The sequence below is a fragment of the Gastrolobium bilobum genome, unplaced genomic scaffold (assembly GCF_033153095.1).
Source record: "Gastrolobium bilobum isolate Gb01-03AN ecotype WA unplaced genomic scaffold, APGP_CSIRO_Gbil_v1 utg15944, whole genome shotgun sequence".
NCBI classification, from domain to species: Eukaryota; Viridiplantae; Streptophyta; class Magnoliopsida; order Fabales; family Fabaceae; genus Gastrolobium; species Gastrolobium bilobum.
The window spans coordinates 81,904-96,276 of NW_026895277.1; the positions used below are offsets into that span (position 1 = coordinate 81,904).

General features: G+C 31.9%; 1 protein-coding gene across 3 annotated transcripts; it reads left to right on the forward strand.

Annotated features, from left to right (window-relative positions):
* Positions 1-9,617: 9,617 nt before the first annotated feature.
* LOC133303597 (benzaldehyde dehydrogenase, mitochondrial-like) lies at positions 9,618-14,127 on the forward strand. Of its 3 annotated transcripts, none has more exons than XM_061503531.1 (11): positions 9,618-9,823; positions 10,487-10,614; positions 10,773-10,915; positions 11,040-11,193; positions 11,278-11,507; positions 11,859-11,948; positions 12,315-12,488; positions 12,586-12,723; positions 13,262-13,399; positions 13,496-13,557; positions 13,649-14,127. In XM_061503531.1, the coding sequence occupies exons 1-11, from the start codon at positions 9,738-9,740 to the stop codon at positions 13,920-13,922; spliced, it is 1,617 nt and encodes a 538-aa protein (XP_061359515.1). In that variant the 5' UTR covers positions 9,618-9,737; the 3' UTR covers positions 13,923-14,127. The 3 variants fall into 3 exon arrangements, with proteins under 3 accessions (XP_061359515.1, XP_061359523.1, XP_061359506.1); XM_061503539.1 differs by having other exon boundaries at positions 10,511-10,614; XM_061503522.1 differs by having other exon boundaries at positions 9,619-9,816; positions 10,480-10,614.
* The last annotated feature ends 246 nt before the right edge of the window (positions 14,128-14,373 follow it).

The following is a 14,373-nucleotide window of genomic DNA, read 5'->3' on the forward strand; positions in this document are numbered from 1 at the left end:
AACATACAATCATATAAGAAAGGCGAGGGAAATAAGCAGCTTATACAATTATTCTAACGTAAATGTTTAGGAAAACATTTTTTTTTTTGGAAATAATCATTTTTTTTAAAACTTGTTAAGAATTTATAAAAAAAAATGAATTTAAAAAATTCACTTAAACATGTATTAAGTAGCCTGATAGAATTTATGAATGCCAAGAGACAAGGCTGTTTCACATGTTAATTTTGATCAGGTTTATTAGGAAAAAGGAAAATGGAAAACTTCAAAAACTTCCCTACGAGTTTTCTTAATTATCATTTATCCCCTTCACAAAATTTTTGAATCATTTACATTTTTATTTAGATTTCTTTTATCACTTATCCCCTGACTTAAATTTTTTTATCACTTACCCCTCACTTTGGGGAGAAAATGATAAAAAAACTTTCAATCGGGGAATAAATGATTCAAAATTTTGAGGAAGGGATAAATGATTATGAAGAAAGTTATAGGGTTTTGTTTTTTAGTTTTCCAAAAGAAAATTCAAATCAACTATTTCTAATTGATCTAGTTTGTTTTGATTTTTAAAATTTCTTTCCAACTAAGATCATTTTAATTAAATCAAGTTATTAGTTTCTTTTCTTTTAGTTTTCATAAAACATGGAAATTTACTTGCAAACCTGGAAAAAAAAACCCAGCCATTGAGTTACTAGGAGTGGATAATGATGAAAAACTTAAAAATTCGCATGAGATTATACTTAAATTTAAGAGTAAAGTATATTTTTAGTTCTCAATAAATATTACAGAGCTCAATTTTATTCCTTAAAAAAAGCCGACTTGTGATCTATCTGAAATTTAAAATAAATTCATGTTAGTTCTTTTGAGTGATTAACGTGAATCTTCTTTAAATTTAGGAGGGACCTCGATTTCGATTAACTGAATTTATTTTGAATTTCAAATGGATTATAAATTGATTTTTTTTCTAAAAAATTAAAATGGGTACTGTAATTTTTATTTAGAACTAACAGGTAGTTTTGTGTATAAAAAATATAAATCCAGCCATTTCAGGCGAGACACATATAAACACCACCGACCAAAACACCCATTTGTGTAGAATTATTACCATAAACGATCTATACCTACAATTTGTAAAGGCTACCAAAACAGAAACAATTCTAACAATTGAAGAAGCAAGAAAGGCCACCCAAATATAAGGTTGCATCAGATTACCCAATGACGTAGATCAACGAATATGTAGCAAGAATACATATTCGTTGTTGGCGAGTTATTTGATTTAGTTGAGTGGACCACAAAAGATGTAACTTTGGAGTGGACCCATGCTAAATACTGCACAATCACAAAGATAAAGGATCATAAATCAAAGGCATGTCCACATCATTAATCTTTGAAAACTGACAAGTCGATGAAATGTGACTTAAAACACATATTTGTTAATCTAAAAATGTTAAAAAAAATACATTTTATATAAATTCTGACCCTAATTACATTAAGCTGAAATTTTGTTGAGTTAAAAATTAATGGGCTGTGTTTTGATGTTTCAGGCCCACAAAATCAAGTTAAAAAGGATTTTTCAAAACAGAGAAAAATAAAATGAAATGGGCTTTGCACTTCAACACAAGAGTTTGTCTAAGTGAGAAATAGAAGGGCAAAAGTGGAAGAAAGAAGGTATAGACCTCTAAAGCCACAAATTTGGTCAGAACACTCAAAATATCATCAAGCCCTAACCATTTCGAACCACCTACCTCAATCCAACCACAAAGTCATTCCTAATCAATCTTCCATCTCGATTTCTGTTGGCCATCCGAACCACAAAACCCCTCCTCTTAGTGATTCAATCAACCATTCATCCAAAAGTTTGACCTAAACGTTTTCTCTTAAAAAAGAAAAACACCAAACACTGACCATAGCCGATTGGGTGAGCTGGAGTTTGTTAAAAGTGCTGGGTGGTGTGAGTGTTAGGCTGGCTGTGCATCGCAAGAGAGAATCAAGTGTACGTGTGATGGACTTACACGTAGGAACAAAAGGGAAGAGCCCAAGGCCCATGCATATGGGAAAGAAGATATAAAAAGAAAGGAGAAAAGATTGTAGGCTCTCTCTCGCTATCACCTTCTTCTGTATTTCCTCTTCTTCGTGTTCGTTTTTATTTTGCTTTGTGTTTCTGGTATTGGAGTAGCTTTTTATTTTGCGTTGTTTTGTAAATGTGCGCATAATGGCGAGACTATCTCAGTGGATAGTAATCGTAGTGTGGTTTTAACTTTTTGTTTTGTTTTATTTTCTTTGTATCTCTTTCATTACTGTTGTTAAGCTCAATCTCTATGGATTTGAGCTAAATTTTCCAAGGGTTGGGTGACTGATACCCCAACTAACCACAATGACTGGAGTTGATTGCTTTTCTGGAATGAATGTTTAATTTTTTTAGTTCAACTCTGATTTACCTATTCAAATTTTATTTAATTTCGGTCGTGTGGAATGAGTTAGTTTAGGGGGAATTTATAGAGAAATAAATTTCTCTGGAAAATGAGTTGAGCTCATGGACTCAAATAGGGGATTCTTTGAGGGAGTAGTTCAGATATGATTTTTACTCCTTCATGTGGCCAAAAAGAGCTTCAAGCTCTTAGTCTCACCTGCTTAGGGATAAATTGTGTGAGAATAAAAAGTAAAAGGATTTTTAAGGGATTAAAAATCTACATTAGTCTACCAACTGAAAAACAATTGTAAAAGAATTTTGTTAAGCAATTAGACACTAAGGGATGTGGGAAGGAATCACAACTCAACCCAGTTTTTAATTAGACTTCTTAACACTTTGTCAATTCTGATTATTTTTTTTATTCACTTAAATTCTTAGTAATTCTTGCAAAATATAACCAATTCGAAAAATTCAAAAATAATATTCTCAATTTGTTTTATTTCTTTAATTTTACACATTAAGAAATTGATTTCAAATTTAAATAAGAAAACTCCAAGTGAACTTTTAATCTTTTGTTTATTTTATTTTTTGTTTATCAACCTTAATCACAATTTTTTTTAGTTAAAAATTCAGTTTTAGGCAATTGCAAATATGGCTTTTGAAGCTTTTCGCCATAAGATTTCCGTGGGACGATAATAGGGTATTAAATACCCTTATATTGCTTGTGGCAGCGTATACTTGCACATATCTTGTATACTCTTAACCACCCATGAATTTGAAGATAAACAACCTCAAAGCAATCATATGACACTTGCAAAGAAATGGCCAATGCACCGAGGCCGAATTTTTATAAAGACTACTAAATTATATGTATTTTAAAATTTTAAAATAAAAATAAAATAAATTTTTGTGAAGGAATAAAATAATATATATTTTAAAAAATTTACTTGCCACATGAAATACGTATTAAGCTGAAATTGAGAACTAGCTCTGACCATATACACCTTAGAACCATCACACGACTTCAACACTATAATTATGTTATTTTTCCTATGAACCATAGTTAAACTACCTCTGTTTACTTGGGAATAGTGTTGGGCAAGTGACTTCTTTTCAGGAGGATGCGGGAGAACACCTAAGAGGGGTAAATAGGTGTTTCCAAATTTTTCAAAAAAACTTTTTCTTAATAGATCTTTAAACCTGTAAAGTATAGACAAAGTTGAACAATTAAGCTCAATCACCACACCAACTTAACAAGATTGACAATTATCAAATTATTTTGCAAGTTCAGTTCAGATAACAGTCACACAACTATAATAATTTTTCTAATTTTACCTTAGGTCCCTATATGCCCAAAATGATTTCTATATGATGTATATCAATAGAAAACGTACCTGACCTTTTATTTTACAGAGCAAACGCAACAACAACCTTTTTTACTTAAAACAAAAAATGATTAATTTCCAAATACCAGAAAACAGTTTAAATGCTACAACAATTATATCAGAACCTGTAAGGTGCTACAACACTTTCAAAATATATCAGAAAATTGCTACAGTAGAAACAATAACAAACCAGAAGCGGTGTTACTTTTTGTCTCAAAAATAGAATATTCGAAAATTAAATAAGAGAGACAAAGAGACACGATATATCCTGGTTCACACCCACTAAGCCTAAGTAGGGTGCTACGTCTAGACTGAAGTAGCTACAGATATTTTATTTATAACAAGTGTACCTGTTTTACAAACACGCGTCATACAAGCAATCAAATAAAATATCAAAAACCTTCCTAGTGCCTACACTGCTCCAAGCTCTGAGAATTCTCTCAAGCCGAACCTATGGAGTTCACCAACTCCTCTCACACAAGACCTCCACTCTCTCTAGTGGATTCTTGAGGCTCCAGGCCTTGAGACACACTCTCAAGCCAAGTACAAGGTCGTTATCCCACACGGTTGCACCCACACACCTAGGACAGATTTTTCACACACGCGCACTTCACTTTAAATAAACAATACAATATCTCAGATTTATAACAGAAAATTTATCAACCTATTACAAAGTCCTATCACACTTGATATATCAAATAAAGTACAACAACAAGCTCCAAAATGATATGATGTATGTAGAAAATTTAGAGCACAAATATATGTATCACAAATTGTAAATTTTCAGCAATAAGGAACTTGTATTTATTAATATCAAGTATCTAAATGATGTACACTAAAAATTCTGATTTAAACAAAAACTATCACACTATATATAGAAAAATCATATTTGTAATTTCTCTCAAAATTTCACAACAATTTCAGAATTAGTTCCAGCTAAATCTCTTAATGATAAATCACAATTAATCTGAATTTTAAGCACAATATTCCTCAATTAAAACAGAAAATTCAGATTTAATATACCAACAATAAAATTTCTAGAACAGTTCAAGATTAGGCTTCTAAACAGTGAATCTCAAACAAAAATCTGAATTAACACAATGTATAACAAGTTATAAAAACAAATTCAGATTTAATATTTTTAAATGATCTTTCACAAAAATTAGAAACACAAATCTTACACAAAGAGCATCAAGATTTTTATTATTATCATTTAAAATCAAACAGAGAAATTGGAATACTCACAATGTATCAAAATAAAAACAGAAAATCAAATCAACAATATCAAGTCTCAAGAATATACCAAAGGATGCTCAAAACAAGGTTTAAGATATTGCCTCAAGAGATCTCAAATTTGCAGCAAAGTAAAACAGAAATGTGGTTAGGGTTCTTCAACCTTAGTTCCAAGAATCTTGAATTAAATCTTTCCAAACTTGTAGAATCATGAACAACACTCCAAGTCACCAATCTTGACTCAGAAATCGATCAAGAGACTCATCAATAGTGGTGCACTTTGTTTAGGGTTCAAGAAGAGAAAATTTGTTGAAGGAAATTTGGAGATTTTTTTTGGGAGGAAGATTAGAGGAACATCACAGATCACTCTCACACAAGGTAGCTTATGAGACTTGATCTCAAGGAAAATTTTCGCTCATAATAGGTGCTGTATTTTTTTGCAGGTCGAAGAAGATGGACTTTTGAAGAACGATCTTAGTGTGAATGAACGAAGAAGACGAAGGGGATCTCAGAAAATGATTTTTTTTTTTCGATTTCTTGTACAGAACTTTTCTCGATTTTTGCCACTTATTATACTAAGAGTGTGTTTGGTACAGGTTTTCATTTGAGTTTGATGGGAAAATATGGGTGGGTATTGAAAAAGACCACGTTTGGTTCAAGTTTTGAAAAAAAAGAAGACCAGTAGTAGAGTAGGAAGCCTAGGCAATTAGACTTGCGTTGTTTTTTTGCTGAAACTAACTGTTCACAAATACCACTTTGGGTGTGGTATTTTAGGATAGGTGGGGAAGTGGTATTTAAGGAAACTAAGTTATTGACGTTGGACTCTCACTCTTAGGCAGTGGTTCGTTTGAAAAATATTGATAATGAGGGTATTTTGGTCAATTCAACCAATTTTCCCATCACTATTTTACATTCAACCAAATATAGACTTTGCAAATTTAAATAAATTTCTTTGGTAAAATTTCGGTGAACCAAATATTTTTTTTAAAACTTTTTCATCTAACTTACTTTCCTACCATATTCTCATTAATTATATTTCTCCGGTAAAAAAAAAATATCTCCTTTATTAAACGCCCCTAATAGAAAAATGCTTTACCAACAAAAAGCTAACCTATCTTACCAAGATCACATCTACACGTTAAATGGTTCATATGTGTTAAAAAAAATTTATTTTATTTTATTTTTTATTTATTTGATTTAATTTTACAAAAGTATTAACCTACGCGACCTGTAGATTCTATATATTGATTACTAACTTTTTGTAAAAGCTACTTTTGATGGGTTTTATATTTTTATTTTATTTTATTAATATCACTTAATTTTAAAACTATTTTTTTCTAAAACCTATTTAATTAATTGATTTAGTTTATAATTTTAACTAAACCCATAAAAAAATTATTAAATTTTAATATGAGATGCAATGGTATGCAATGGTATGCAATGGAGCTTGAAATCATGCTTAGAGATATATTTAATGTGTTACAAAGAATCTAAAATTTATCTAACCCGAAATTTTAGCATCTTTAAAATGAGTTCTGTATGCTTTGACATGATCAAAATCATTTAATCTTCTAAAATATAGAGGAGGTCCTTCAAATAGCTTTATATCCATTAGGTGATGCTCATTTAAACAGTCTGAGAATTTACACAAAAAGGGTCTAATCAGTAGCCCCCCACTATGAGTAAATCTTCGGTGTAACAGATATAGGTACATTCTTATCAAAATAAATAAATAAATATATTAAAAAAAATAATTATAAAAATAAAAGTAATGTAAATGTGTTACTTTTTTCAGATTTAATAAACAATATATCAAATGATCAGTAAACCGATAGTACTGAAAATATTTTTCCCTATCATAAGGTGAGCATTGAAATCGCCAAGCACAATCTACGGATTATCATCGCCAAAGAAATTTGAGTAAGCTCATGCCAAATGCCATTCCTAGATCTTATATTTGATTCAAGTAACTGACCTATGAATGATTGACATCGCATGGCCAATGAGAAACCACTTCTTTCACTCTAACTTTTGCACTAGAATCTGGCTGAACCCGTAGGGCCACCTGACCATTGGGTCCTTTATGAGGTTTGTTGATAACCTGCTATGCTATCCCTCTATTGGGATTTGGGATGACTTCCTTGTCCCTAATGATTAGCCAAAACAAGTTGGGATTTTACTCAACTAAACCATTATGATTAACATGAACATCTCTACCTCCTCTAAATTAACAAAAACTTCAAAATGAGAATTGTTACTATTCTCATCCACCTGTTTTCCTTGGGATTTCTACCAATTGTTAGGAACAACGCCAAATGAAAATTAATGATCCGCAATCATCCAAGGACGTTATAATCTTGTGAAATAGAAAAGAAAGCCAAAAAGTAATTGATCTTCAAATCAATAATCTTCATATCTTGGCAAAAAGTTTTATTTCGAACTACTTGTTGCATTTTCACTACCATTAACTCCAGCGCATATAAGCATAAGAAATAAGCTTATTCGGTTGAGCCAAATTCAGAATATTTATGTCGTTCCAGAGTGTGAATTTAAAGCTAGAGATTAGGATACTCATCCTATATTATTTGTATAATATGCATTTTGTTTTCACTAATTTGAACATGAAACACGCCATTGTATACATCAGTCGTTGAGTTTTGACTGATTAGATCATGCCACATACGTAGTGTGCACACTATAATGTATATAAATTGAAAAAAAGAGTGTAAGTATATAATTCATTATCCTAATTACAAACATTAGACTCACGTCAACTTCATTGTTGGTCCCACAAGAATAATTTCTTTTACCAGCAATTTCAATTTAATAAGATTATACGAAAAGATACAGATAAAAAAAAAATTATAATTAAGATATCACAAATTTTAATAAAACATCAATTATCTATATTTTTACTAGGAATAAATTATTTTACCCACCATTTTATTTGTTTATTTTTGTCTATTACTCTCATATACCTTTAGACCATAATCTCAATTATTTTTATTATTTTTCTCTCCTATTAAGATTCTAGTACAATGGTGTTGACGAATAATAAAAAAAAAAAAATAGATAGAATAACTATTTCATCTTTACTATCATATATAACGTTGTATAAACTATGAAAGAATCTATTATTTTAATTTTACAAATTACGTTTTATTGTGTATATATACACATAATAAATAAATGAAAGTTCTACCCAACTTAAATTTCCATAACACATGTCGCTTTCTGATCTCATACATAAATAAAAATCAAATAAGAGATAAACGCCAAATGAAGAAAAAGGAAAAGAAAAATTGAACTAGTCAGCATGACATGGTATGCCAATTTAGTCGGCTTTCATACCAAATCACAAGTCACGACAAGTCAACAATCCATATCCGATGCAATTTGAATCACAGCCGTACATTCAGTATCTACAATAAATATCTTCTTAATAATATTTTCAATTATATAAACTAAAAAATATCAAACAAAAAAGCAGAAATATTTCACCTCCTAAAAAAAATAAAAAACAGTTAATATTGTACTTTAAATATTATTCAGATAAGATATTATACCTATTTTTTTGTATACATACTCTACTTATTTTTGTTTAACACTATTAAATTATAATCTCAAATAATATTCACCCTATCTATATATATATATATATATATATATATATATATATATGGGTTAAAGTTTTGTCACGTGACATCAAGTAAAAAAAATTTGCAGCACACACAAAAAAACATCACATCACTCCATTTTTTTTTCATTATTTTAATCAATTATAGACTCCACCATTGATTGTGTGTGCTGTAAAAAAGTTTCACTTTGCAGCAACGTGATAAAACTTAAACCTTATATATATATATATATATATGAGTTCATATTTTCTCATGTTGTAGGATTGCATGAGATAAAAAAAGTAGAGAGAAGTTAAATGTGGGTCTCACATTTTATATTATAAAAAAAAAGAAAAATTAATTGACACGAAAAACGAATCTGTGTAGGAAAATTTTTTGCTCTCATGTGACATGAGAGCATAATTTCCCTATATATATATATATATATATATATATATATATATATTTTGTAAGATTATGATACAACAGTATTAGAAATGAATAAATAAAATAGGGCATAAAAAGAATTATATGTAATATCATATCTTAATATTATTAACCTGAGTAATTAAGAAAATTCCAAAAAATTCTATGCAAAATGGATCCTGGACTTTAAATTTAACCGAGAAAAGAAATGCGTGCCAATTATTAAAGTTGCCAAATTAAAGTTGCCAAATTAATAGGAATAGAAATACGTGCCTGTGGCTGTGGGTATGGATAAGGATTAGAACAAAAAGAAAATGAAAGTTACCACCAAACCAACGAAAGGGGATATAAAAGGAAACAACCAAAGGCTGAGATTGCCAGTTGTCACCATAATAACCTTTTCTAATAATTCAACGGTTCAATTGAGCAATGAAAAGCCATCACTGAATGTGTTTTGGGATGTCAACATAACTTTTGGTTGTTCATGCGTTTATATCTCACATGACTTACTGTGCATTTGTGTTTCTTTCACAATTGTAGATGGTAAAGGGTTGGTGTACTTTTATATTTGACCTGCTAACACTGCAGCTATATATAAAGCTGCTACCATTTCACAAACTGAACTAAAATAATAGTGAAGAGAGGAAAACCAAAATAGAAAGAAAATATACCATGGCTTCTTCAATTAGGATCTCAAGGCTGCTATCTCGTTCTTTTGTTTCTGCTTCCACTACTTCTGTGTTTTCTAGAGGTACTTTGTTGTTTTTGTCACTTCCAAGTTTATGGGGTGATCTGATTATTTTATTGCTCAGTTCTTGTGGACATGTAGAAACGAAAATGAAGTGCTCTTCAATTTTTTTTATATATATATTTTATTTGATTTGGTTTATTGGGTTTGGTTAATTTGTTTTCTGCCGTCAAATTCCAATTTTGGGTGGATTTGGATCGTTTTATGATTCGTACGATAGTCTCCAATTGGTTCGGAGATGATTGGATCAAATCTGATTGTTTGGAAATAGAGAAAATGAAAGGTACTTTGAAAATGATAGGTCCATCCCCATGTGGGGGAGGGGGAGGGATATGAAAAGTTTGGAACTTTACCAAGATCTGTGTACCTGTAAGTGCTATATGTAGTGAAGTATCTGTTATGTCATTTATTGTTAGGTCCATGTTCTTGTCAGCTACTACCTGTTTCTTTCACTGACCCTGCAAGTACATGTTACTTTCATGGTGTAGTTGTAGCAAACTGTGAAGTTAGATTTATGTTGGAGCACATGCCATGCTAAATAATCATGCTTTTGATTTGTGTTTTTTTTTGGTTTTTTTTTTTAAGCCTTGGTTTTTGAGTTGGAGTCTTCATTAGTGGGTTTACTTTTAAGACTTTAAGGCCATTGACCCTTGTTCTGATATTCAGGTGGGAGTGGTTACCTAGGTACAGGGCTCAGTAAATACAGCACTGCTTCTGCCATTGAAGAACCAATTGAACCATCAGTTAAAGTACAACACACCCAGCTCTTAATTGAAGGAAAATTTGTGGATGCAGCTTCTGGTTAGCATTTTCTATTCCCTCTTCTTTTCACCCCATCCACTTCACCATTTGGACATAAAGTTAGCATTTTGATTAAAAAAAAAAAACTAAAGAGAAAAAAAAAAGGTTGGTTTTTGAAGTTTATCAGGTGTCTTAATGTTGTGATTCCATGGCATCAGGCAAAACTTTTCCAACGTTGGACCCCAGGACAGGAGAAGTGATTTCTCATGTTGCTGAGGGTGACCATGAAGATGTTGATCGTGCTGTTGCAGCTGCACGCAAAGCATTCGATCATGGACCTTGGCCAAAGATGACAGCCTATGTACTTTTACCCTTTACCTTATTTTCTGATTGTGATTTTGCTTCTTGAACAATGTACAAAGTCATGATCTTTAGTCCCATGATGAGTATTCAACTAAATCCTTTTTTTCTTCTTTCTGTTATAGGAAAGACAAAAGGTATTATTGCGTGCTGCTGATCTGTTTGAAAAGCATAATGATGAGCTTGCTGCACTTGAGACTTGGGATAATGGGAAGCCATATGCACAATCTGCTCAAATTGAAATTCCAATGCTGGTTCGCCTGTTTCGATACTATGCTGGTATGTGGAAATAACTTGTCTCCTTGTTGTTTTAGCATTTATGAAACTTACTAGTACTAACACTTGTATTTCCAAATTCCTCAGGTTGGGCAGATAAGATTCATGGTCTCACAGTTCCAGCTGATGGACCATATCATGTGCAAACATTGCATGAACCCATTGGTGTTGCGGGTCAAATCATTCCATGGAACTTCCCACTTCTCATGTTTGCCTGGAAGGTTGGCCCAGCATTGGCCTGTGGTAACACTATTGTTCTGAAAACAGCTGAGCAGACACCATTATCTGCTTTATATGCAACTAAGTTACTTCATGAGGTGGGTGATATTCCATACTCCTTTTTGTAAGAAGATTAGTTTTAGTTTATTTCCTTCAAATTTGCTTCATTTTTTCAAGTACTGAAACATTATCATATATCTCACTTCTAATTATTAGCAAAATTATGTTTCAATTTATTTTTTTAACTTCCATTATCCATGCACGGAACTAAACCAATGGTTAGATAACTATGATTTCTTTCTTTGGTCTGCATATTTTTGTAAAAATTTCATTATGATAAGCTAATTCCACTTGTTAATGTTGTTGTGCTCATTTATTTGGTTGAAAGAAATGAATAGATTGGTACATATATCTTGAATGTTCATACCAAATTTATGTCTCTCTGGCAGGCTGGGCTTCCTCCTGGTGTTTTAAATATAATATCTGGCTTTGGTCCAACTGCTGGTGCTGCTCTTGCTAGTCACATGGATGTAGATAAGGTATTAACATATTTAGTTTTGCAGTAGTATTCACTTGTTTTCGAACTCAGCATTGGCAAATCCTTTTAGTAAAGTAGTGTTATGATTTTGCTGGTAGCAGGAATGAGTTTCCTGTGCCAAATAAAATTCTTGTAGCAAACTATATGCTTAGAAAAGAGTTATTCAGCTTCAGGCCATGTCCCTGGTTCTCTTAAAAAACTCTATAGGCAATAGTATATTTAATATGTCTTAATTAAAGTTTTTCTTTACTACTCTTTTAAAGAAGTTTCAATTTCTAATTTAATAATTATTTTCACCCAGATGGATGATTAGGCTTTAATAGTGTCTTATAGTCTTAAGTCCTAACTTTTTGACGTTTTCTTGAAGATTGCTTTTACAGGTTCAACTAGTACCGGAAAAATTGTCCTTGAACTTGCTGCAAAGAGCAATCTTAAGGCTGTAACTTTGGAGCTTGGTGGGAAATCCCCTTTTATTGTATGCGAAGATGCTGATATAGATCAGGCTGTTGAGCTAGCACACTTTGCATTGTTCTTTAATCAGGTAAATACAAATATAGAGTTTGTCTTGTAAAACAATACTCTTTCATGGAGTTCAGATAAAATTAGAAAAACTGATTGGTGCTTATGGTGACATTCAGGGACAATGCTGCTGTGCTGGGTCTCGAACATTTGTACATGAACGTGTGTACGATGAGTTTATTGAGAAAGCAAAGGCACGTGCTTTGAAGCGTACTGTTGGTGATCCATTCAAAGAGGGAATAGAGCAAGGTCCTCAGGTAACACACCGTCATCCTTGACCTTATGTCTTAATGTATGACATTGTGTTAAAATGTTTGGGCATTAGTTCAGTTTGGTTCTCTATACCGAGCCAAACTAGAAAAATAGTTTAGTTCGGGCAAACTGAATCAGTTTTGAAAAGTGGTTCTGTTCTTGAACCGGTTTGTAGAAAATGGCTCAGTTCTTAAATTAGTTTGAAAAAATGTGATGCGGTTCGGTCTGGTTCGCGGTTCAGTTCAATTTATTTCGATTTTTTTACACTCATAAAAACGAGCATGGTTCGGTTCAGTTTTTAACTCAAATTGAACCAAATATGTAAAGTGATTTGGTTCTTGAACTGAACTGGTTTTGAAAAAGTAGTTCGGTTCTTGAACTGATTCGAATAAAAATGTTCAAGCCTTGAGAACCAGTTCAAAAAAATATAATTCTTTTGGTGCACTTTGTATCATTTCACTACTCAGTTCAGTTTATTTGATTTTTTTTGGCACACCCTTACTGGGCATATTGATGATTTTGTGTATGATCCAAACAAATCAGATTGATTCAGAACAATTTGAGAAAATACTGAAGTACATTAGATCCGGTGTTGAAAGTGGAGCTACCCTTGAAACTGGAGGGGAGAGATTTGGCAACAAGGGCTTCTATGTTCAGCCTACTGTGTTCTCAAATGTTCAGGTATAATAATTAATATCTTTTTACTTGCGCACACACTCATCAATGAAGCTGAAAATGTGATTTTCTAGTGTCACTAATTGTAACAAATATTACCAGGATGGCATGCTGATTGCAAAGGATGAGATATTCGGGCCAGTGCAATCCATATTAAAATTCAAGTAAGAGAGAGCAATGATTCCTTCCTATTTGCCATAGAGATAATAATGTTGTTATGTTACTATGTTGCACTAATATTTGTGTTGATGACAGTGATATTGGTGAGGTGATTCGTAGAGCAAATGCCACACGCTATGGTCTTGCAGCAGGGGTGTTTACAAAGGACATTGACACTGCAAACACATTGACTCGAGCATTGAGAGCAGGAACAGTGTGGGTGAACTGCTTCGATACATTTGATGCAGCAATTCCTTTTGGAGGGTATAAGATGAGTGGACAGGGAAGAGAAAAAGGAGAATACAGTCTTAAGAACTACTTGCAAGTGAAGGCTGTTGTTACACCCTTGAAGAACCCAGCATGGCTTTGAAACAACATCAATAGCTTCTTCTCCTCTATCTGATGAAAAGATTAATAAATAGGCTCCAATGATAATGATGATAAAATCATGTTTATCTTTCATCCAAGATTCTGGCAATGTTGATTTTTTCTTTTTCTTTTTCTTTTTCTTGGTGGGATACTTGAATCAATTATCTTTTTTTGTTATTATTAATACTCTGTTATAAAATTCTATTTAGAGGTGCATTTCTGAATGTGCTAAATTCTCATTGGCTGAATTGATCTTAATTATCCTTATAGCGAATTGTTAGTTAAGATGAAAATACATAGTGCATCCCTTTGCCAGTGCATCTCTATTTACATAGAGCCTTCATGTATTCCTATATTGTAAATTAAAGTTTGCACTCAATATTAAACAATTTATTCTTGTACTTAAATTACAGTTTTCACTTTTGAAAGTCAAACTATCTCTGTCAGTATTA

Coding starts and splice junctions, on each gene's coding strand:
- LOC133303597 (XM_061503531.1), top strand. CDS start 9,738: ATGGCTTCTTCAATTAGGATCTCAAGGCTGCTATCTCGTTCTTTTGTT. Junction 10,615..10,772: donor ATTTGTGGATGCAGCTTCTG/GTTAGCATTTTC, acceptor CCATGGCATCAG/GCAAAACTTTTCCAACGTTG. Junction 13,558..13,648: donor CAATCCATATTAAAATTCAA/GTAAGAGAGAGC, acceptor TGTTGATGACAG/TGATATTGGTGAGGTGATTC.